Source organism: Halichoerus grypus, chromosome 10 (assembly GCF_964656455.1).
Source record: "Halichoerus grypus chromosome 10, mHalGry1.hap1.1, whole genome shotgun sequence".
Classification (NCBI taxonomy): Eukaryota; Metazoa; Chordata; class Mammalia; order Carnivora; family Phocidae; genus Halichoerus; species Halichoerus grypus.
Window position 1 is genome coordinate 21,783,560 of NC_135721.1, and position 25,291 is coordinate 21,808,850.

General features: G+C 42.9%; 2 protein-coding genes and 1 pseudogene across 6 annotated transcripts in view; 1 reads left to right on the forward strand and 2 right to left on the reverse strand.

Moving 5' to 3' along the window:
- Positions 1-938: 938 nt before the first annotated feature.
- On the forward strand, positions 939-10,202 carry MRPL33 (mitochondrial ribosomal protein L33). Its single transcript, XM_036090239.2, has 4 exons — positions 939-1,171; positions 2,029-2,047; positions 4,016-4,122; positions 9,899-10,202. The coding sequence occupies exons 1-4, from the start codon at positions 1,150-1,152 to the stop codon at positions 9,946-9,948; spliced, it is 198 nt and encodes a 65-aa protein (XP_035946132.1). The 5' UTR covers positions 939-1,149; the 3' UTR covers positions 9,949-10,202.
- On the reverse strand, positions 5,591-6,509 carry LOC118534414 (small ribosomal subunit protein eS4, X isoform-like; annotated as a pseudogene).
- Positions 10,203-11,766: 1,564 nt separating the features above from the next.
- RBKS (ribokinase) overlaps positions 11,767-25,291 on the reverse strand; it is an 82,187-nt gene continuing 68,662 nt past the window's right edge. For 4 of the 5 annotated variants that reach the window (XM_036090226.2, XM_036090223.2, XM_036090225.2 and 1 more), the window contains exon 8: positions 11,767-12,052. In XM_036090226.2, coding sequence (XP_035946119.1) covers positions 11,879-12,052 — 174 coding nt within the window. In that variant the 3' untranslated portion in view covers positions 11,767-11,878. Of the gene's footprint in view, positions 12,053-15,905; positions 15,982-25,291 lie in introns of all 5 variants that reach the window. The other variant, XR_013441628.1, reaches the window with a different exon arrangement.

Consider the following 25,291-nt stretch of genomic DNA (forward strand, 5'->3'; position numbering starts at 1 on the left):
AGATAAGAAACCTGACCTTCTTGAACACCTAAAACTCTTTGTCAGCAGATGAATTGCACAAGGTAAAGGATTTGGGCACTTAGAGGATGCTCAATTGTTAAGAGTCAGGTTATTAGAGGACCAAAAATCATTAGAGGGTTAAAAAACTGTAAGGCACTAAGGGCAAGGACAGTCCTAATTTAAAAAAATGAATTGTATTGAAGAGTTAAATTTTCTTTTAAATAATTTTATTACTTTTTGTGAAGATAATCCATGAGATTGAATTTTCACATGTTTGTAAGATTTAATATATAGACAAAATCATAGCTTAGGAAAAAATTCGAAAGTCCTATTATTAGTTGGGAAATGAGGTTACAGATGAAGTTCTTGGTGTTGAAAGAGCCCAGGTTCCTTGCAGAGAGACATGAAGAATTGAAGAGGCATCAGTAGTAGGTCCCAGTGTCTAGTGGGAAAGGCATGAGTCTTGGCAGTCAGACAAGACCTGGGTTGGAATTCTGACTCTGCCATTGACTAGTTTTGTGACATTAGGCTAGTTATGTGAGCGCCCCGCATCTGTTATTCAGCCCCTCTTGCAGGCACTAGTTGCTCGGATATAGCAGTTAACACAAGCTGCACAAGGTGCTGCTCTCCTAGAAATCCAATTAAGGAATGGGGGATATTCAGGTGGGGGTTCTAACTCCAAAGGTACTGAAAGCAGCTCTTAACCAGGTGGAGATGAAGTTGGACCGGGAGAGGGAAAAGAAGGCAACATTTTAAGGAACTGTGGGGGAGCCTAGTAGCCTGGAGCAGCTGAGAAACACATACAGTTCCTGTGGCTTTAATGCAGGTGATGGCGATTATTTAGTGAAACAAGTATGGAAAGACCTAACTCTGACCCAGAAGTAAGAGGCAGGGCTTGGGGCGTGAACCTGAGCGCTTTAAACTCTCTCTCTGCCAGGGAAGGGGACTCCAACCTCCAGCACCACAAAAGTAAAACGCCTGGCCTCTGAAGAACCCAAGACAGGTGGCGTCGGGACTGGAGGCTTATGCGGGGGGCGTGGCTTCAGGCAGCTACCCGACGTCCTCTTCCGGAACAGGCCTGTGCCCCGGAAGCAGTTGTTTGCTGAGCGACTTTGGTCCCGTTTAGGAGACTGCGTGGGTGTTGTCACCATGTTTCTGTCCGCGGTCACCTGTAAGTGGGGTTGGAGGCGGCGGCAGGGCCTGCGGCGAGGGCGGGAGGAAGGCGTCGGGACGGTGCGGGGCCGGGGGCGCGCGCCGGCCGGGAAGCTGCCGCTGCGACTCTCCCGGCCTTCTGGACTACAGCGTCCGGCATGCCTCGCGGCGCACGACTTTGCGGGGCGAGTGGTGCTTGGGGTTCTGCGGCGCTAGTTCTCGGTCCCGTTGCGGTCCGAGACGGGTAGTCGAGGCTGGTCAGCAGCAGTGGGGCGCTTTCTCCCGTCCTCCGTACGGATGTGGTAGCACAATCCCTGCACGTCCTAACTGGGAAAAAAACCCTCAGAATTTTTGGTTCACTCGTTTCGAACCCTGAAGATGAGGAAGTGGCTTGAGAAGGGCAGTGACTTACCCTAAGTCAATACAGCTGGGCTGGGAAGGAAGTGTCTGGCTCCCCAAGGCCGCCCTCTTCCCTGCACCAGGCCAACTTCTAGGTTAGTTTCCCCTCCACCTGATGTGATGGTGGTTGCGGTGCATAGGTTAACTTGTCAGACCAGTGGCTTGTTCCAGTGCAATTTTTGCACCTTAGAAGAGGAACATGTGGAGCAGATCTTAGATTTGAAAAGTAACCGGTCCAACTGAAAAGAAATTGTACAAAGCATTACATCCAGAATTGTGTTGGTCTTATTAGATCTTTGTCTTCTTTCTAGAATCCTAGCGGGGTCCCTACAAGCTAGGGAGTAGTTACTTGAGCGACAACCCATGGCCTACTTTGTCACTTACATATTTATTACAGACATTTATATGAACTTTGCATAAGAAGGATAATAAGTTGCTATTTTCTTTTCTCTTTCAACCTTCCTCTCTGCGAGAAAGTTGCCAAGAGCAAGTCAAAGTAAGTAAGGTTTCTCTTTTTTTTTTTAACTTTACTTGTTTATGTTTGGTTTGTTTTTCCAGCCCCTGCCAGTACATCCTTATGTTAAACTAAGCATTTGGTCTCGATTTTCTGAAAGTTGGTTTGAGGATTACTTACTTGGTGAATTGTTTTGGTTCTGTGAACTCTTTCAGAAAAATTTTCCCTCCTGCCCAACTGACCTACTTAAGTGAGTGTTCAAATAATTGAAGGAGCTCTTGCTGTCTTGTTCCTAAACAAACCATCAGGGTTCCCATGCTCTCTTTGGACTACCATCATATTTCTGTTTCCTCAGAGGGAGGACTGAGGGCCATTTGTCTGGAGCCCACTACAGGAGTCTGGCTGAACAAGCTTTGATTTGATTGAACTACAGAGTCAGTTTTAATGAGTTTTGTAATCCTTTGCATTCATGGAATAAGCATTTCAAAAATAGCAGATTAACGATTCTGTGCTGTACCAGAGAGACTATAAATACCAAACTGATCTCAAAATACATTTTGTAGACAATAACTGAAGTAGGATTTTCTGTGTTAAAAATAGGAAAATTCTTTTCTAGAAAAAAAAAAAAAGAAACATTCTAAAGCAGCCGTTGCTTACAACCCAAGACACATCACAGATCATAAAACTACGTTTTTTGGATTAAAGTTAATGAAAAACATGTAAGTTAGTGTTTTCTCTCAGATAGCTTTTATTCATACTGCTTTTCCCACAGTCCAGTTATTTATGTTAGAATTCCCCACCTCCAGGTTCTGTAGGAATCTCCTATGCCTTTGGTTTCTTTAGAGGTACTCCCTGCCTCTTATTTTCTTTGTATCCTTCTTGTGACATCTGTCAAATATGTCTTGCCTTATAGACCTTGTCTACACAACTCACCTTCCATACTAAACTGTTGGTTCCTGGAGAGGAAGGGGTTGGTTCCTGGGAGGGGCAGCCTTACAGAGCTTTGCGTTTCCCATAGTGCATTCCACAGAGTAAGCACTTAATATGTATTTGTTGAATCTTTTTGAATGAATGACTGTTGTCTTTCTTAATTAACATGTTGTGTGCCTCTTACGTATGAGGCACTGTGCTGGACATTGAAAGGGAGGCAAAGATGTGTAATGTATTTGTAGATGCTACAAATTCTTTTTGGAATTAGATGAGAAATAAATAGCATGGTCTACATAGGGAAGCCAGGCACATGAAAAATAACAGTATAAGGTATTAAAGGGTCTAGTGAGGCAAAACATGAACTTTATGTTTTGTTTTTTTTTAAAGATTTTATTTATTTGAGAGAGAGAGAATGAGAGAGAGAGCACATGAGAGGGGGGAGGGTCAGAGGGAGGAGCAGACTCCCTGCTGAGCAGGGAGCCCGATGCGGGACTCGATCCTGGGACTCCAGGATCATGACCTGAGCCGAAGGCAGTCGCTTAACCAACTGAGCCACCCAGGCGCCCTGAACTTTATGTTTTGAATGACTGTAAGTTAATCGAAATATGAAGGGGAGCAGGGTTTTACGTGTTAGCAGTGTAAAAGTTCCAATCTTTTTATTTTGTCTCTTCTGATTGTGCTCCTGTTGCACATCCTGGAAGATAGGGCTCTTTTGATAGAGCCATCTTTACGATTTCCTGACTGGCCAGCTAGGGTTGCCAGTACTTTTGTATTTTCCCCCTTCCTGACTTCTGCTCCTTCTAAGTGGTGGGTGTCTGAGTCTGTTCCCACATGTGGTTTGATTTTGTTGATTGGTTAGTTGATTACCAAGGCACTCTATAATCAAACAGACCTTGGGAATCAGAGCCATTGAAACTGTGGTTTATGGAAAATGTAGGCTGTCTTAGAACTGAACCTTCTTAGGGCTAAGTGATATCCCACAACTAATACTACTGTACAAAGTTTTCAAAATGTGCCATCCTCCCATGACTGATTTTAGTCTATTTCCTCAGCTTGTAATAGCTTATTTTTAAATCTTAGAACCATTCTGGTGAAAATGCTGAGCCAAGCTGGGACAGGTTACTCCTTCAACACTAAGAGAAGCCGACTACGGGAGAAACTGACTCTCTTGCATTATGATCCAATTGGTAAGATTCAGAGAAATTACTCCACAATAAGTTCAAGTGCTTTCAAGGCCTGTTGCCCTTTCCAGACTGATGCTCTACATGTCTTGGCAGTTTTGTGGTCCGTTTGACTCTGTAGCATTCAGTCAGCCAGTGAGTATTGAATATTTACTATAGTGCCAGTTACTGTCCCAGGTGTTGGGATACACCAGGACACAGTCAGCCTCAGTCTCTGCACTCTTGGTATTTACAGTCCAGTTTGGAAGGGAGAGAAAGAAAGAAAAAATGATGTTCTGCTCAGTGCTTTGAGAGACACAAGCAGGATGCTGAGATACAGCATAAAGGTGGGGAAAGGCAGATTCCACCTTTATCCTATCCTTTAGGTAGGAAAGAACCAGCCATATAAAGAGAGCAGGTGATACTGTTCAGGAAACAGAAAGAAAAGAGTGTCTTTAGATGGTGAGAGAATATTCTCCTGGGATTGTCTAACAGTGGCAAGCGGTTAGGTCCAGATTTGAATTAAAGTATGCTATCTATATATTAGTGCAGAAATAATATAACTATATATTATTTCCATTTTGTACCCTCTGCTAAAATGCCATAATAAATGGTAACTTTAAATGGTCTCAGTAGAGGGGCGCCTGGATGGCTCAGTCAGTTAAACGTCTGCCTTGGGCTCAGGTCATGATCCCGGGGTCCTGGGATTGAGTCCCACATCGGGCTCCCTGCTCAGCGGGGAGCCTGCTTCTCCCTCTGCCTGCCACGCCCCCTGCTTGTGCTGTCTCTCTTGCTAGCTCTCTCTCTGTGTCAAATAAATAAATGAAAATCTTAAAAAAAATAAATAAATGGTCTCAGTAGATAGAAGTATTTGTCCAAAAGAGATAAGTGTTCCCAAGGCCAGATTGCCTGCTTACAAACAAAAGACAGCAGCTGATTACTATTGGTAGAAGCCTAATTTTGTTTTTGGATTTCATGAGCAGATTTATATAAAGTAAACTAGCAAACAAATTATTTATTTTAAAACTTCAGGCCATTCATTTCATTTTTGTGCCCTTGATTCTGAATAGCCTCTTGATAATTGCTTCTTAATAAGAACTGTACTGGAGCTTCTGGGTTGGTGACCGTGTAGTGACTGTGGGAGAGTGACCTGCTGGGAGAGGGCGTAGAGGCTGTGCGCCCCTTCCCCATACCTGCCCTATGCCTCACTTCCATCTGGCTGCTCCTCAGTTACTAACCGCTGGTAGCTGGTATCAGGATTTTTCTTTTTTTTTTAATCGTGTTGTGTTATTTTTTTTTTTTTTTAAAGATTTTATTTATTTATTTGACAGAGAGAGAGACAGCGAGAGCAGGAACACAAGCAGGGGGAGTGGGAGAGGGAGAAGCAGGCTTCCTGCCGAGCAGGGAGCCCGATGTGGGACTCGATCCCAGGACCCTGGGATCATGACCTGAGCCGAAGGCAGACGCTTAACGACTGAGCCACCCAGGCACCCAATCGTGTTGTGTTATTTTTAAGTATAAAGACTATCAGTCACATCACCTACAGACCATGTTACCCACTGCTCTGGCTGCCAGTCTCTTGTCTGTCTCCTAAGCAGTGGTGAGGCAGATACCCTTTCCCCGGGGAAGAGAAACGATGGTTTGTTGCCTTTGCCAGTAACAAAAACGTTGGAGAGCCAGTGGCAAAGCTCTTGTATTGGCATCTTTCATGTGAACTACATCAGAAGAACCAGGGTGTCTTTCTCTGTCTGATCACACCACTTCTTCCCAGGTTAGCACCTCCGGTCACCGTACACAGATTACCAGTGTCTAATTTGATGACATTAGTCATCTTTCTAGTCTCCAAATCAGTCTGAATGGTGTCCTTCACCTTGATGAGGGGATCAGGATAGCAGATGGTGTGAGCATCACAGGTCACCAGGTGAGGGATTCCTTTTGTCCCCACAAAGATCTTCTTCATTTTGCACAGCTTCTACTTGGCCTCCTCAGGTGTACTATGATGAACAGCAGTGTGACCCTTCGTGTCCTACATCAGACGGAAATTCTCCCCAGTCTTGTCAGTGCTGATGACATCCATAAAATCAACTGGGTAGATTATATCAGTTCGGACCTTGCCATCAGTCTTACTAAAACACTGCATACAGATCTTCTTGACTTCATCTCCTGTTAGGGTATGCTTAAGTCTGTTCCTTAGGAAAATGATGAGAGGGAGACATTCAGTTTATGGGGACCAGTAGATGGACGAGGAGCAAACACGCTGGTCAGTTTATCCAGCATCCAGTGCTTTGGAGCTGTCACATGCTTCAGATACTTCTTGGGACCACAAGCCATGGCTGTGCTGGGCACAAAAAGAGAGCACAATTGAGTTGAATTGTAAGACACCCAATTGGTGATCAGAATTGAATTGGTACCGGAATCCTATTTCCCAAAATTAATCCATTATATAATGAAATACAGATACTTAACCTCATAATCAGCTTTTTTATTAACTAAGAATAAGGACTCATAGACTCTTATTTCTGGCCAAGATGGAATAATAGGAACCGAATCTCCCTTCTCCCTGGAAACACCAAAAGGACAGTATAGGCAATAAAAGTGGCCCTGAAAGAAAGGAGACAAACTAGTGTTTGTGAATAATTAGACAAAATGGGAAATTCTTTCTTGTTTGCTTACCTACACAAGTCTTGTATCTTCAGATGTTATGAGCACAAGCACCTGTACTCTCCAGGCAATCTCTATTTTATAGATGAGGAATCTGATGCCAAGGATCTTAATCAGGGACACACTGCTAAAATATGTTACAAAGATTTGAACTCAAGACTGTCAGACTCCAGTGCCCAGGCCCTAAATCACTCTATGTAGGGACCTATTAATGAGAGGTTTCGCAGGAGGCTAAAACCTACCCACCAGTGCATGACTTCTGGGCAGGCTATTAGTGCAAATCCTGGCTAACAGCTACATTCATAGCTGCCTTCAGAGCTGGTGCAGAAGGTCTCACAGCCACTGTTGAACCATTCATTATGCTGCATTCATCAATGGCTAAGAAAAATAAAAATAATATCACCTTCAAAAAAAAAAAAAAAGGTCTGTACCAGTGTGAGGAGGCATATAAAAATGGCTCTGAGAAGCCCAGTTATAAAATTGGATAGTTTCCATTCTTTAACAAGAATAAAATTCCCTGCTGTTTTTATGGTGTTATAATTTCTGGTTGTTCTTTATCATAATATAAAAGGAATTCTAGGTTTGTACCTGATGATTGGGAGTCTGAATTTCAGGATGATACCTCATATGGTAGAAAAATTATTAGAATGATAGGGTATGTGTCTTAGTCCTTTTGGGTTTCTATAACAAAATACCACAGACTAGGTGGCTTGTAAACAACAGAAATTTATTTCTGAGTTCTGGGGCCTGGGAAGTCCTAAGATCAAGGTGCCAGCATGGTTGCTTTCTGGGGAGGGCCCTCCTCCTGGCTCGTAGCTTGTGCCTTCTTGTGTCCTCACATAGTGGAAGGGCAAGCAAGCTTGTGGGGTCTTTTATAATGCATTAATCCCATTCATGAACACACCCTCATGACCAAAGCACCTCCCAGAGGCCCCACCTCTAATACCATTGTGTTTGGGGGGTTAGGATTTCAACATCTGAATTTGGGGCAGGGGGGTACAAATTTTCAGACCATAGCAATATGATACGGAGTTGGTGTGATACTTTTCTCCCTCTGATTTATTTGTATCAGCTGGTGAAAACTCAAAGTGATGAACTTTAAAGTAATTGTTTTTCTAGCATTTAGCTCCTTTAGAGTTTATTTTTAGGAACTTGTACAACATTAATGTTACTTGAATGACCTTTTATATTTTCAGTGTGAAAATGTATCAGGATTTTCATCCTTAGTATAGACGTGTTAGGAACTTATTATTTGTCAGATTGATTTTAAGTTTTGAGATTGGGAAAGAACAACCATGAACAATTCTGATCCTAATTGAAAGTGGGAGAGAAGACTCATATATAAATTTCAAACAGACTGCTAGAACTTTTCCGATAAGGAATGGTCTAAGCCTTGACAGCACAACTTTGTCTTTTCTGAAGAAGAGAATGTTCTGGGATAGTGGACTGTCTGGCTTTCTGCCCACCTACTGAATGCCCCGCAGGCTAGCATGATAATCGCCGTGGGGCCTGCCCCAATGCCCAAGGCACCAAATAGCTTGGCAGTCCTCCCAGCAGATGTTACTGCGGTGAGTAAATGATTAGTTTAAGGGTAATGTTTTGTTAGTCTGCTTTTAAAGGAAATCAGGTAAAGACACAGAAAAGTTCCCAATTATCTGAGCATTCATAGTATACTCTGGCTAGAACCAGCCTCTGACTTTTCAGACTCCTTTTCCTCATAAAGAACTAGATGCTAATTTCCAAGGAGGAAGGATTAAAGGCTGAGGCGTAAGCTTATTAAACTTTGCCAAATGTATGAAGGCTTATAAAGAAAATGAAAACTTGTCAGTTTTGATTCCTTGGATGACTAAACAGGACAATATAGACTTTAATTGAAGCAGAATAGATTTAGGTTAGATGTAAGGAAAGAGCTTGACAGATGCATTCTTCTATGAATTAGGCAGCAAATATTTTGACACAATTAATTTCTGTTTATGATCATGGACAGCAGGATGTCATTTCCATTCAGCTGTATATCCCGCAACAACCCGTGAGGGAGACGGAGTTACCCCCTCCGAGGGAAGCGAAGGCAGAGCATTTTGAGAAATGTGCCCAAGGACTCACAGCAGATATAAATGGTAGAGCCAGGGTTTAAACCCAGTCTTTTCAACTTCAGGCTCCCTATTTTTTCTATGACATGGAGCCAAATTAATCTTCCTGTTATTACTGTTTTTTTAACTGGGGAGTACTATAAGGCATTATAGGAACCATGAAAACCTTACTGCCCAGCATCCAGTCTCTGATCTTTCATCCAGGCAATTAGTACTTTTTTAAAGATTTTATTTTTATTTATTTAGAGAGAGTACGTGTGGGTGTGCGTGCATGCGCACAGACGCACATTAGTTGGGGGAGTGGTAGAGGGGAAGGGATAGGGAGAGAGAATCTTGAACAGACTCTGGGCTGAGCACAGCGCCCGAAGCAGGGCTCGATCTCTGACCCTGAGATCATGACCTGAGCTGAAACCCAAAGGTTGAATGCTCAACTGACTGAGGCATCTAGGCGCCCCAGGCAATTAGTACTTTTGGTTTTGTTTCAGAGAGCTGTACTGTTATGTAATTTTCAATAATGAAATTTTGGTTATAGTTTTCATTCTATTACCATACTAGAAAATCCATATTTGGGTATTAAGCCATCTCTGGAAAGTACACGATTTGATGTGTATTTACTCCTCTAGCCAGACTGCCTTTTCTTCCTTGGTCTGCTCAGTTCTTGTTGCTTTTTTCTCTGGAGTCCAGCTCTCAGTCTGGTCTTGCTCATCTCCTGCAAGAATGTTCATTAACTGGGTGAAGACATTGAGTGTTTTCCATGTTTGGTTGCTAGTTTTGTTTTTTGATTTGGATATTTCACATTGGGGGAGAAATAACCTTGTGGGGTACCAAAGATGCCATTGATCAGCTGGTGAGCCTTCCCTTGATTACCTTCCCATTTTCTCTAGGTTTCTCTGGCCTCTGGGATCAAGGAACTGAGTTTGCCAATCTGTTCCATTCCCATGTCAGAGGAATAGGAAAAGGAGAGAAAGGAGAGTGCTTGTGGTCTGATATGTATTTTTATTTAAAAATGGTGATGGTTTAGTTTTCTGCTACAACCCATTTTTCTCTTACAGTGAAAACAAAAGTCCTCTTTGTGGAACAGAAGAAAATACGTTCCCTCTAAACAATGGATTGAAAATGAATTTGATTTATAAATGAGAATACTGAGGGTGGGATACTGATTCAGAAATTCTGCAGCATGTAATAAAAGAAGAGGAAATGGCACGGAATCACTGCCTCCTGTGATTTGAAGGCCATTGTGAAGAAAAACAATGTACTGAAAGAAACTTCTTCATATTAGGCCATATATCATTGCATCACATTTATTTATCTTTCTGGATATTTTTATAGCCCTTAATAAAAAATATTAAAATAGCCTGTGCTATTGTCTCTTGGTGATGTTTTCCCCCACTCTTTGAAATAAAAAACAACTACATTACTGAAGAATAACCATTGTTCGTATAAAAGAAAGTTTCCATAATGAAACTTGTGCAAGACTTTCCAGTCTGCTCCTCTTTGTACCTCATAGGAAAGGCAGAGTCACTCTCCAGAGTGATCTTGAAAAAACTCCCAGGTAATAACAGAGAGGGTAACGGTGAACAGGAATAAGGGGGCCAGCCTTGTAACACAAAAAAAACCATGAGAACTTCTGTTTTGTGCTTATATAATTAGAAAAAATGCCATTGGTCCATATTCTCAAACTCCGGTCACTGAGTAGATACTGAAGCAGTATCTAGGAGTTTCTAGGAATGCTTTGGACTCCCTTTATCTTCTAGATTTCCTTTTTTCTTTTTTTTTTTTTTTTAAAGAAGAGCTATAGTGTATTTCCATAGAGCCATGGCTAGGGCTTTGGGGCATGGTACCACACAGCCAACCAGTGGAAATTCCACTAATAATCCCTAATGTTCAGGTAAGGTAAGACTGCCTTACCCAGATCCATATACTTTCTCACTCAAGCTATTGTTTCCTACAGATTTTCAGAAATACTCCATTTTCTCCTTATCACATTTCTGACTGAATGTAAGAAGGATCAGCTTTTATTTTGAGATCTGCTGGTTCATATCCTACACCATTTAAAGCATTTATGTAGAAGAATGATGGTGTGCCTACCATGGCCTCAAGAAGGATGAAACCAGTGTTTCAAGGTAACAGGTGTTCCCTCTCCATGGCCCAGCCTGTCTATGGAGGACATGCAAGCGTAGCTTTCTGAAATTGGAATTAGATGTAGACAGTTGTTGAGTTTCGGGGGCTTGTGGCATTAGAGTCGATCAGCTATTTTCTGGCATCTTTTGTTAAAGCTTTGGTTCAAAGCAATAATAGGTGAGATCTTGGCTATTTTTCGGTTGAAACTATGCATAGTGGTTTTGGGTTACAAGAAAAATCCTTCACCTGGTCCTAGCTAAGCCTGCTATAAAGGGTCTGTGACATAAATGAATCGCCATTAAAAAAAAGCAAAACAACAACTTAAAATCTGGCTTAACAAATGACTTGTCTATTCAGCACATGAGCTGAATGTGGCCTACAGGTGGTGTTTACATTTTTCAAAAATCAATTGCTGATACTTAAACATTGAAAAAATTTCAATAAACATCCAAACTTCTGGCTTCTCTCGCAAAACAGAAGCTATGACAACACCAATGCCGAGTACCAACTGTCTCTCTTAGGAGCTGCTTGAACAGTCCAATTCATGTGACCCTTCCCTTATTTAACATTCTCTGCTCGGACTCTAGACATTGTTGTCCACAAGCCCTGCCCTGTGGTGGACATACAGCATTCATGATCTGTTGGCAAGTGAGTTTGCTGGTTCCTCATCGTGGTAATGTTTGTACAGGTCCTGGTCATGGAATCCTTAATTTTGGTTGGCTCTTGCAAATACGTGAAAAGCGAAGAAATCATTATTATAAAAGAGTAAAGGCTGAGGATGACTTCACAAACGAACATATTTGCAAAAAGAGAAGAGGGTATTTTATAGTAAGCGGCTAACTAAGAGAGGCCACCTCCCTCCCCCAAGTACATTTTATTTCCAGGTACATTTATTTTAGGGTTAGTAGCAATCAAAACAGATCAAGTGGCAGGTCTTTTTTGTACGGATAAGAAGACTGTGTTCCTGCAGCCCGGACACTGACCGCCGCGATGAAATTGGATCTCTTGAGCATTTCTTCCAAGGACAGACTTGGGTAGTAAGCCAGGTAGAAGGCCAAAGCCCCCACGAAACTGTCACCAGCGCCCTGTAATTAAAAGCACAGTTGTGGAGATAAGCATGTAATCACCTGGTGCCCAGACTGTATTTTAGAAATATTTAAGTACACCTTTCATTTTAGAAGAATTTTAGATTTACATAAAAAGTAAAAGGATAGTACACAGGTTTCCATATACCCCACATCCAGTTTTGGTAACGTCTGGAAACCTCTGGTAATGAATGAAACGGTAGTGATATTAGTTGAACTCCGTACTTTATTCGGATTTCACTAGTTTTGCTTAATGTCCTTTTTTTCTGTCCCAGGATCTCCTCCAGGATACCCTATTACATTTAGTTGTCATGTCTCCTTAGACTCCTGGGGGCTGTGACAATTTCTTGGACATTCTTTGTTTTCAATGACCTTGATAGTTTTGAGGACTGGTCAGGTATTTTGTAGACTGTGCCTCAGTTGGGATCTGTTTTCCTCATAGTCAGACTGTGGTTATGGTTTTTGGGAGGAAGACCACAGAAGTGAAGTGTCATTCTCTCTTCACATATATCAAGGGTACATACTGTCAACATGCCGTGCCACTGATAATGTTAATCTCAGTTACTCAGCTAAGGCAGCCTTTGCCAGGTTTTTCCCCTGTAAAGTTACTTTCCTCCCTCTTCATGCTGTACTCTTTGGAAGCAAGTCACTCAGTGTAGTCCACACTTAAGGGGTAGGGCAGAGTATTACTTGGAATTCTCCATGGGAAATTTGTCTCCCCCTCCCCCTCATTTATTCAGTCACCTAATTATATCTGAAGGAACTCATGGGTTTTTAAAATTTTTTTTTATTCTTTGGGCTATAATCCAGTACTACATTATTTCATTGCTCAGATCCTTCCAGCTTTGGCCATAGGGAGCTCTTTCAGTTGGCTCCCGTATCCCTTTGACATAACCTCATTGTTTTGTTTTTTGAGTGCTTTACTTTCTGGGATATTATAAGATGCTCCAGGTTCATCTTGTTTATTCTCTGCTTTAGTCCTAGAATTAACTGTTTCTCCATTAAAATGGATGCAGACCGTGGTGAGAGCTATTCAGATATTGTTTTCAAACTAACTATAAGGACACAACAGTTTCTTTCCCTTTTCTCTGAAGCTCCAAAGGTCTGAGTTGGTAAAGTACATATATGGATCCATAGAAATAGAAAACACCAAAGAAAGTCTGTTGACTTCCGCCTCAGGTGGGGTAATACACGTGTTCACCTAACAAAAACCATTCTGGTATTTAATAGCTTTGAGATTCATTTTCTAGTTTTTCCCAGTTTGTTGTTCCTTACACCCAAGGATTTTCATAACAAATCTTGAGCCCTATACTTCAGGCTTCATGAAGAGCCTTGCCATGCAACATTGTTCCAGTTGCAACTGAAGTTTTAAGGAGCTATATGCCCAGGACAGTGATGGGTGCTAGCAAAGGGGTAGAATCCACTGTGGATTAAATGCTAAGTAGTGTGGCAGAGTTTATAAATGCTGTTGGATCCTCAGAAAGAGTTTGAAGACAGCCTCCCTGTAGAAGGGAGTTCTTATAGATGAGGCAGATTATAGAGAAGGAAGGCCTCAAGGAACAAAGACACAGGAGGAGGAAGGAACAGAATGAGCTCATGAGACAGTGAATGGCTTTAAGGAGAATGACATTTCCCCTTGTTTACACAGATAAAGCAGTCGGTATTAAACTTGCCAAGGAGTCATAGTAACGCAGGTGTGAATTCAACACTTTCCTTCCTCCCATAAATGTTTTCTAAGTGCCCAAAATGTGTCAGGCACTATGCTAGATGCTTTGCAATTGTTTGTATCAGTCTTTCCTGACGGAAACAATGGAGAAAGAGAGACAGGGCTCTTGCCCTCCATTAGTTTACAGCAGAGCAATGCAACAGTGCTAATATTTGGTTTTCTTATTTACAAGGAATGGGGGCAGTATTTTTTCCTTTATGTATCTTTTATATTACTGCTTAAGCTTATTGTTATAAGCTTATATTTTTCAAAAAAAAAAAAGAATAAAAATACTTCATGAACAGTAAGTCATGTTTCTGTACCTCTCTCACCTTTAACTTGTGGCCTGACCAGAGCAAAGGCACAGGGCTGAGGGGAAACATTCTAGCATCACTGCCAGAAATCAGTTTTATATATTCCTGTTGGCTAGTGGGGTATTTAGCTGCAGACAAGATTTTTAAGAAAGTATAAAAAGCATTGTACTTATATCTGAAAGACTATTGAAATTGCTTCCCATTATAGCCAAAGCCAGGGAAACACAGTGTTTGGTGGAATTGTGTGTGCTGGAAGCATTATTTAGGCAACAGTGATTTTCACAACTTGATTTCCTTTCATTCTTAGTGCTACACACTGTGTTCATAGAGACTGCAAAGGTGCAGAAAAAAAGAAATTCAAAAAAATAAAGACAAAACAGATCAATATTTCTCGTGAACTTAGATGCAAAAACCTTAAAAAAATTTAGTAAACTCTGTGTGTGTGTGCGTGTGTGTGCGCGTGCACGCATCTCATGACTAATAGGGTTTATCCCAGGAATGTAAGATTAGTTTAACTTTAAAACTAATTACATTTAGGGGCGCCTGGGTGGCTCAGTCGTTAAGTGTCTGCCTTTGGCTCAGGTCATGATCCCAGGGTCCTGGGATCGAGCCCCACATCAGGCTCCCTGCTCTGCAGGAAGCCTGCTTCTCCCTCACCCACTTCCCCTGCTTGTGTTCCCCCTCTCGCTGTGTCTCTCTCTGTCAAATAAATAAAATCTTAAAAAAAAAAAAACCTAATTACATTTAAAACTAACATTAAAAAAATCAATGTAGTTCACTAAATTAAAAACCTTATGATAATTTTAGTAGAAGCAGAAAAAGCATTTGAAAAAATTCTACATCCATTTGTAATAAAAATCCAGCAAATTTGAAACAGAAGGTATAACTTGATTTTCTTGATAAAGGGCGTTTATTAAAAATCCGCAGTTAGCATCATACTTGATGAGAAAGATTGAATGATTTTCCCTTGATACTGGAAACAAATCAAGGATGTCTGTACTCATTACTTCTATTTGACATCACACTGGATTGTTGGCCAGTGCAATAAGAAAAGAAAAAAAGAAAAGGCAAGCAGATTTGAAAGGAAGAAGTAAAACTCTTTTTTAGCTGATGGCATAAAAAATCCTAAGAAATCCAGCAAAAAAGCTACTAGAAATAGTAGATTTAGCAAGGTCACAGGACACAAAGTCAATATAAAAAAATCAATTGTATTTGTATATAGTAGCAATGAACAGTAAAAAAATCTAAATTATCAAAACATACCACTACAATTAGCATAAAAATGTGAAATATTTAGGGTTAAATGAATCTGTGCAATATGAATGAATATGTGCAAGATTTATACACTCTTACTATGGAAAGTAAAAGAGATTAATGAAAACAAATAAATGGTGAAATAAACCATTTTCATAAATAGGGAAACTCAATAGTGTTAACACGTAAATTCTTCCTAAACTGATGTATAGATTCAGTGTAATTCCAATAAAAAAATCCCAGTTAGAAATTTTTAGAAATTGGTAAACTGATTTCTAAAATTTACATGGAAATACAAAGGACCTAGAATAGATAAAACAATTTTGAAAAAGAACAAAGTTGGAGGGGCGCCTGGGTGGCTCAGTTGGTTAAGTGACTGCCTTCAGCTCAGGTCATGATCCTGGAGTCCCAGGATCGAGTCCTGCAACGGGCTCCCTGCTCGGCAGGGAGTCTGCTTCTCCCTCTGACCCTCCCCCCTCTCATGCTCTCTCTCTCTCTCATTCTCTCTCTCAAATAAATAAAATCTTTAAAAAAAAAAAAAGAACAAAGTTGGAGGATGTAAACTGATTTCAAGACTTACCATAAGATATAGTAATCAGACAGTGAGATATTGATGGAAAGATAGACACTGTAGATCACTTCAACAGAAAGAGAGTCTGTGAATAGACCAGCAACTTATTTTTAACAAGGTAATTCAGTGGAGGGAAGGATAGCTTTTTCAACAAATGATGAAGAAATGGATATCCATATGGAAAAACATGATACTTCACACCATACACAAAAATTAACTCCAAATGGGCCATAGACCCAAATATAAGGGTTAAAACAACAAAACACCTACAAGAAAATAGAGGAGAAAATCTTTGTAACCCTGTGTTAGGCAGATTTCTTAGGATACCAAATGCATAAAACACTTAAAAAACTGATAAATTTGACTTTATCAACATTTAAAACTTTTGTCCTTTAAAAGAATGCCAAAAGACAAGCCATGAACTGGGAGAAAATATTGGTAAAACATACATCTGATGGGGCACCTGGGTGGCTCAGTCGGTTAAGTGTCTGATTTGGTTCAGGTCATGATCTCAGAGTTCTGGGATTGAGCCCTGTGTCAGGCTCCATGCTCAGCTGGAAGTCTGCTTGTCCCCTGCCCTCTCCCTCTCCCCGCCCCCTGCTCATTCTCTCTCTCTCTCTCAAATAAATAATTACTAAAATCTTAAACCCATATATCTGAGAGAGCATTTTTAATATTTCAATAGTGCAACCCCAAAAGACAAAAACCCCATTAAAAATAAGCAAAAGATTTGAACAGAGACTTCATCAAAGAAGACAGACAATGGCAAATAAGTATATAAAAAGATGTTCAACATCATTAAACATTAGGTAAGTGCAGATCAAAAACACACTGAGATAATACTACATACACATTAGGAAGGCTAAATTAAACAGGCTGAAAATACTGACTTTTGTTCCAGTGGAACAACTGGAATTCTTTTTTTTTTTTTTTTTAAAGATTTTATTTATTTATTTATTTGAGAGAGAGAGAATGAGAGAGAGCAAGCACATGAGAGGGGGGAGGGTCACAGGGAGAAGCAGACTCCCTGCCGAGCAGGGAGCCCGATGCGGGACTCGATCCTGGGACTCCAGGATCATGACCTGAGCCGAAGGCAGTCGCTTAACCAACTGAGCCACCCAGGCGCCCTCACAACTGGAATTCTTATCTGTTGCGGGAATGCAAAATGATACAGACACTTTGGAAAATAGTTTTGGCAGTTTCTTACATTATTCAGCAAACACTTATCATATAGCCTAGCAGTTCTCCTCTTAGGTATTAATGTAAGAGGAATGGAAACATATGCACATAAAGATTTACATGTGAATGTTTATAGGAGCTTTGTGATCGCTCCAAGTTGGAAACAATCCAGATGTCCTTGAATGGATGAATGTGGTACATCCATAGAGTGGAACACTACTTAGCAACAGAAAGGAACAAATTGCTAATGCAACATGGATGAATCTCAAAAGCATTATCTTAAGTGAAAGAAGCCAGACAGAAAAGACTACATACTATCTTGTATGATTTCATTTATATGAAATTCTAGAAAAGTCAAAAGTATATCAACAAAAAGCAGACCAGGGGCTGGAGAATATCAACTCCACAGGGGCTGCACATGGAACTTCCTGGAGTGATAGAAAGTTCTGTAATTATGATTGGTGGTTAAATTACTCTACGTTTGTCAAAACTCATTGAATCATACACTTAAAATGGGTGAAATCTTATGTGTGAAAATGATATTTCAATAAAGCTGATTTTTATATAGGCAGGGGTGGAGGGAGGGGGGCACTGAGTCATGCAGGAGTGTAATGTAAGTTTTGAAAACTTTGGCAATATCTAAGTGCCCTCAGCTTATTGCTGATTAAAGTGTATGGTTGGGATAATTTTTGAGACTTACTATGGGCCAGGGTTAATTAAGTGTTATGATTGGCATATAGGAACCTAGCAGGCCTTTTATCGTGAGCCCTAATTCCACCTCTGTTCTTCTACTATAGATGTTTCTCTTCTAGCGGTGGGGCTTTGAAGTCAGATAGATTCGTATTTGAATCTTGGCTTTGCCACTTACGAGCTCTGTGACATTGGGAAAACTAATGTAAATTCTCTGTGAGTTTTCTATAAATAATGGAACGATTAATATCTCATAGGGCTTTTGTGAATCTGTCATTCCTTGCTTCTCAGTTTTCTTACCCCAATTCAGTTCACAGAACTCATGTTGCTACTTTTTTTAAGATTTATTTATTTGACAGAGACACAGCGAGAGAGGGAACACAAGCAGGGGGAGTGTGAGAGGGAGAAGCAGGCTTCCTGCTGAGCAGGGAGCCCGAAGCGGGGCTCGATCCCAGGACCCTGGGATCATGACCTAAGCCGAAGGCAGACGCTTAACGACTGAGCCACCCAGGCGCCCCTCATGTTGCTACTTTAACTTAACCTTTCCACCTTACTCCCCTATTCATTCCATCGCCCTGCCCCTCCCCCACCCCACTTTGTGCTGCCACGCCCCCCTTTCTGTGTCCAGTCATGAAGTATGATCATGCCACTCTTCTTTACCTTCTCATGTCTTCCTGCAAAACCCCTTTCCTTTCTTTTTTTTTTTTTTTTTTTAAAGATTTTATTTATTTATTTGAGAGAGAGAGAATGAGAGACAGAGAGCACGAGAGGGAGGAGGGTCAGAAGGAGAAGCAGACTCCCTGCCGAGCAGGGAGCCCGATGCGGGACTCGATCCCGGGACTCCAGGATCATGACCTGAGCCGAAGGCAGTTGCTTAACCAACTGAGCCACCCAGGCGCCCCCCCCTTTCTTTTCTTTAGAAGGGCCTGTTCCCTTGTGTCTTCTCAGGGTATCTCATTTTGCCCCAGCTACTTAAAAACACTTTGATAACCTATGTGTTCAACCAAAAATCCCATAAAAAGTTCAGTTTTCTATTTCCTGTCTGCCTTTGTAAATAGTGGGCTGTAGGTTAAATGTTCAAGTCCACATAAAAAAGAAATCTGCATGCAATGAGGTTGACCCATCCACAAATGCAGAAGTGATGTATAGAAGGGATGGGTAAGAGATAAGTTGTTAACAATCACTTGAAAATTTATTAAGAATCCATGAATCTGGGGTGCCTGGGTGGTGCAGTCAATTAAGCATCTGACTCTTGGTTTTGGCTCAGGTCGTGATCTTGGGGTTGTGAGATCGAGCCCCAAGTCAGGTTCTGTGCTCAGTGTGGAGTCTACTTGGGACTCCCTCACCTTCTGCCCCTCTCCCACCCCTGAATAAATAAATCTTTAAAAAAAAAATGAACTCACGAGTATATACTGATTTTAAATAGATAAATGAAAAAATAAATAATGTAGAAGGGAAAACTCTTCTTAAAGTAGAATGCCAATTAGTAAATACAGAAGTTTGAAAAATCACTTGTAGCCATCATAGTAATAACTGATTCAGGCAAGAATCATCAATGGATGCTTTTAAAACTGCTGGATAAAGGTTTGATGAGGATACAATATTTATAAGTTTGAAAGTATCGCCATAGAGATGGCCTATTCATAACAGATAACGGTCTAGTGGAGAAACCTGGGGGACACCACCTTGACCAAGTGAGCAACATACCAATAATGAGACAAACTGCCATTGCATGCTCCCCGATGTGGGACAAGGACATAATGTCACTTATGTGGTATTCCTGCCTAAAACACGTTACCTAACTCAGATCATGGGGAAGCACTGGACAAACCTAAATGGAGAAAAATTCTATGAAAGAGTAAACTTGTGATTTTCAAAAAAATATCAATATCATGAAAGACAAGGCTGAGGACCTGTTTCCTATTAAAGGAGCTAAAAGAGCATGACAATTAAATGCCATACAAACTCTTGGATTGCCTCCTGGACCAAAAAAATTATAAAAAACACTTTTGAGACATTATTGGACTGTGCATAAAAGATTATTTCAGTGTTAAATTTCCTGAATTTGATAATTATATTGTAGTTTTGTTATGTCCTTGTTCTCAGGATGTCTCTCCCGAAGTAGTAAGAGGTTAAGAGTCATGATGTCTGCAACTTACTCTCAAATGACTCATCCAAAAAAAAGTATATTTATGTACTTTGAGAGGCAGCAGTAAAACAAATGTGACAAAATGCTAATCACTGGTGAAACTCTGCAGGGTATATAGGCCTACGACAACTTGTCAGTTTTACTTAGATAAGCAAACATTTTAAAGTTTTTAATACAAGTTGATTTTCAAAACTTCTTTAGTAAAATTTCATCAGTGGCTTTGTGAATTTACAAAGGAGCCAATTTCATCCTCTGAATAATTTTCCTTTCTCTTTTTTTTTTTTTTAAGATTTTATTTATTTTTTTGACAGAGAGAGACATAGCGAGAGCAGGAACACAAGCAGGGGGAGTGGGAGAGGGAGAAGCAGGCTTCCCGCAGAGCAGGGAGCCCGATGTGGGGCTCGATCCCAGGACCCCGGGATCATGACCTGAGCCGAAGGCAGACGCTTAACGACTGAGCCACCCAGGTGCCTAATTTTCCTTTCTCTTAATTCAATTAAGTGGACATCGACTCCAAGCTGGGGTGAACTGAACTGAGAGATGCTCCTCCCTGCACTGAGAATCCCCGTCTCGTCATCTCATACAGACAGTTGCCCTTTCAGCGAAGGACTAGGCAGTGACATGCCCCTGCAGGTCAAGGGGACTGGGAGGAACCTTCCGGCCATGACACATGTGACTGCAGAAAAACTGAGGTCTGAGATGGTAGGGGCTGCCACCGTGGTGACAGCGTCTGGTGCCTCATATCAGGACTGCAACTGGGCTGTTGTTTCAACCAAGAACCAAGAACCTCGACTGAGGTGACACCCATATGTTGAAGTCTTATGAGAGGTCAGAAATCTTGTCCAGTTCTTTCCTTGACTCCTCAGAGTTACACAACCCTTACACAATACGTGCTCACATACAGTATATGCTCAGTCAAGGACTGCTGACGGGCCACTTCTCAGCTGCCCTGGTCTCAGGTGGGGTGGTGGTGGCGGTGGGTGTTGCATGTTCTTCTTTACAAAGAGGGCAGCTGTTGGGCCTCTGAGTCCCAAAACACAGAGAAGTAGGAAAGCCCTTGGAGGACAGGGGCCATCAACTCAGAACCATGAAGACCAGCAAAGGCTACCTTGAAAATCACATTATATCCCAAGATGGAAAAGCTCTTTGAAATTTAAGCATGAAAGGTGTGGAAAAGTAAGTACTACTTAACCTTCACAGAGGAGTGGAAGGGTAAGGAAGGGAGTGAACGTTTATTGTTTGCTCTGCATCAGGAAGCAGCAAAGCTGGGTGCTTACATACACACCCAAGACATTTCATCTTTACAACCACAGCCCCCTGACCCCTGCAACCCTTGTGGGGACCGAATCTTAGAGACATGAAATAATTTATCCCGGGTCACATGGCTGGTAAGTGGCAGTTTGCATCCAGACCCAACTGATTTCCATGTTCTGTTCACATTACACCACAGAGCGACTGTTTGTGGGAAGCAGGGAGAGAGGGGAGAAGGAAGGAAATCACCAAGTTAGGAAACAGCTTTCTCCCTTCTATCCCCTATTCCTTTGTCCCTCCCTCAGGCCACAGTACTGGGGGCTGTGATTTGTCAGGCCCACAGTCTGGGACAGTCTGAAAACTCTTTGAGGGCAGAGGCCCTATCTCTGTCCCCTCTGTCTCTCCTACTGCCTCACCCACTGCTTTGAGTTGACCTGCCCTGTTGCACCTAGTTCCATTGTGTTCTCTTCCAAGGTGGCCAGAGGACTCGCTGAACTACATGTGACTTTCTTTTGTGTCAGTGAAAGTGGAGGTTAGGTTGCCACAGCCCAGAGTTACTTGAGATTCATTCTCATTGTCGAATCTATTTATATCACAAGGCTTTCAAGTGCCAATAAATTCCTCGGCTGTTGATTCACATCTTCAGTATAACTATTTTTATACGTTGGTATGCTTTTTTTTAATGGAAAGTGCTTTAAAAGTGGAAGCTGCATTGTATCACTTTGATTTTCCTGTAAGGAAAGTACTTTCCAATCAATCATTCTTGGAATAATGGAACAGTTCTCATTGATACAACATGATGGTTTTAACCTTTTACTGAAAATTATTTCTGTGCCAGAAGGGGTGATGGCATAATTCATCTTTCTTCCATAAAAATACCCAGGTGGTTACTATTCGCTGCCTTCGCACAGTGATATCCTCTTAAGGAAGAGCCGCTCTTACAGGATGGACGGGGCCTTCACACTCCTGGGTTTGGAGAAGTCCTGGCGTGTGGCACCCGCGGAGGCAAGTGGACTATGAGTGGAGTGAAAGGACAGCAAAACACGCCCGGCCTGCGCCCTCCAGGGGGGTTGGGCAGGGGGAGGGGCCCAGGCGCTCTGCGGGGCTGGTGGGGTAGGGAGCATGACACTCAGGTGCAGCTAGTGAGAGGCCCCCCCGGGGAGCATCTGCGAGGTGGGAGCTCCTGAGGGCTGCACCCTAGAGTTGGGGTGTGGGTTTGGGGTGGGCAACTTCTGCCCCAGAGCCTGAGGCATTCCTGCCCTCAGGAGGTTGTTACTCATTTCCCTTCTCCCCGTCGGAGCCCCCTCTCTGTCCGACTGTCCCACCCCCTCACTTACCAGCTCACTTCCAGTCTCTCAGGGCTCCCCTCTCTTGACGAGAAATGGGGCGCGCACTGACGGACCTCACCGAGCCGCTGCCATCCCAGCAGAGCACGCCCACGTGTTGACGCAAGTCCAAGTAGGCCGAGTTAACTCTTTCGTCTGAGGTTCTGCACAGACAGGCTCTTGGCTGGGTGCTGTGCCTACCGTGGCCTTGATTTCACAAGACCCCGTGGAGAGGTGGGTGTGGTTGGGGCCCCGGGATTCAAGGTGGCACTGCACCAGGGTGCCCAGGTGAGGGGGGCACTGTGGTCTGCAGGCCATGCTCAGCTCATCACGCTGTGTGCCTGGCCAAAGGGGCACCTTCTTCTAATTTGCACTAAGTGCCCCAGAGGTTGGCAGCAACACTGGAGGGTCCTGATTTTAAAACTGAGGAACTAGGATTCGAGGAGGTTAAGCAACTTGCCCGAGGGAAGAATAAAGGTGGTAAAGGGCAGTCAGGAGCTGTACCAAGGTCATCTGTGTGGAAATCCAGCAACAGAGCAGGTGGAGAAGCTATTTTGGGAAAGAAAGATTGGGCTTTTGGCTAAGGCTTGAATTTTCCTATTTCCCCGTGGGAAGGCTTAGGTTTTCTATAGCACTGAAGAATGACAGGGATGACAGAGTGAAGACGGTGAATGTCTAATGCTGTCCCTCTGTACGGGGACCCACTTTCCTCCGTGTGCTTGGAGCAGGAGTAGAGAAGAGACTGTGACCTTGCTTTGCCCTCGTCAGGTGTGGGGGAGAGTGGGAGTGCAAAGAAAGCTAAGGTTTTAGGAAACACCACCTCCGATGAACAGCCAGTTAGTCTAACCGGGTTAAGGAAAGAGGAGAGGTCAGGAGGGAGTCTACAGGTCAGAAGGAAACAGAGGGAACTAAGGGCAGTGGGAAGTGAGATAAGAGGTGAGAGAGCTGGTTGTGCCCAGAGAGCAGGATGTGAGGTGTACTCCCATATAATGGAAGCCATGCGGGTATTAACCATTCCTGGGAGTCTCATGTAAGTGGGAGGCTGGAGGGGAGGTGAAGAGTCACTGGAAATGAGGGCATCTGGGAACTATGAGACTCAGTGATGGTTCACCCTCGTGGCACTGAAGTCATCTGACAGGATGGCAGCAGTGGGGTGGAGAGAAAAATGGTGATGTAGATAAACAGAACGGTCAGGCAAGGAGGTCAAGGCATTGTAAGTGAATTGCACGAGGCTCAAAGATACAGGAATCTCTACAGGAGGGTAGATGAGGGATGGCTGGAGGCTGCAGCAAATGGGCTTTGGGATAGGAGCAGCTTTGACCTGCGAAGGCTTTCTGGAGAGTTAAGGATGTAAAGGAGCTTACGATGAGGAATAAGACAGCCGGGGCGGGGTGGGGCGGGGGGGCTGGGGCTTCAGTGGAATATTCAGGAGGGAGAGAAGCACAGAGCAGCAAGGGACTCTCCTGGGTTCCGTGTCTCTGACTTTCCTTCGTCTCTATCATGGGGCCCTTTCCCTTCTCCTGCACTAACAATATTGGCATTCCCTTGGCTTCCGTCCTTGGCCCACTGTCCTTCTCATTCCCCATAATTTCCAGGGGGGTCTCTACTGCTGTGCAGTTACAGTTTCAACTGCTATGAACACGATGAGTCCCAAGTCAGTATCTTCAGCACACACTCTCCTCTGTCTTCGGATTCGTGTATCCAACTGTCCATGAGTCTGCTCGACCAGGCTCATGTCCCCTGCAGGCAACTCTAACTCGGCATGCCCCAAATGAACTCGCACCTCTGCCTGAACACGGGGCCCCTTATCTTTCCCACACTGGAAGTCTGGGGGTCTTCTGGATATTGCCCTCCCACAGAACGAATTATTCACCAGTTGCCAAGTTTAAAATCCTAAATATTTCTCAAATCTGTCCTCTCATCTCCATCCCTCCTCCCATCACCCTACTTCATGCTCACATCACCTCTAGAGGATGGCATTAACTCCCTGACTAGTCTGGCCCCTTCCAACCCAGCCTCCACACTGCTGTAAATCTGGCCACTTTACCTCCATGCCTAAAGCCCTTTGAATGCTTCTCATCTTCCTTAGGATACAATTTTAGCTCTTCAGCATGGCGCATGAGGCTCCCTAGCACACTTGCCTAGTTTCATCTCTCACCTCTTCCTATTCACCTGTGGAAACTTGGGTCTTCATTCACACAAATATCTCGCTTGGACTCTTCCCTAGACTAACTCCTACTCATCTTCTAAGACTCCACTGAGGTATTAACTAGTCATCACATATTTACTGACTGGCACCACATTTAAAGCACGGTGTCTTCCCCGATCCCAGGAGTCTGGGGAGGTACCCTCGGGCATGCTCCTGCCCTCCTCCTTGGCCTTCATCCCTTCAGACTAGCATGGCGCCAGGCTCACCACTGAAACACGTGCTGACTAAATGGAGAACTGTCAGGAGGATGGGTGCTGAGTGATCAGGTGAGGAGCACACATTGTCCCAAGAATGCCCTGGAGCAGGCATGACAATGAGACAGACCTGTGAAAGTCCCAGTTTGCCAAATTCTAGTTGATAGAAAAGTGGATGTTAGAAGTTAGAAGTTAGTTAGAAGGCATGATGGGTATTAAGTGTGGTTGGGGAAAAAACCCATGTGATGAAAATCCCCAAGGTAAGAACTTGTCAGGCGGCTACAACAGATCCCAGACAATCTTGCAAGAATGATGTCATCACGAGGCTTCAGTTCTCAGGAATCCATCCCCACGCTGGATGACTCATCACCCGAACTGCTGACGGACCCTAACAGCTA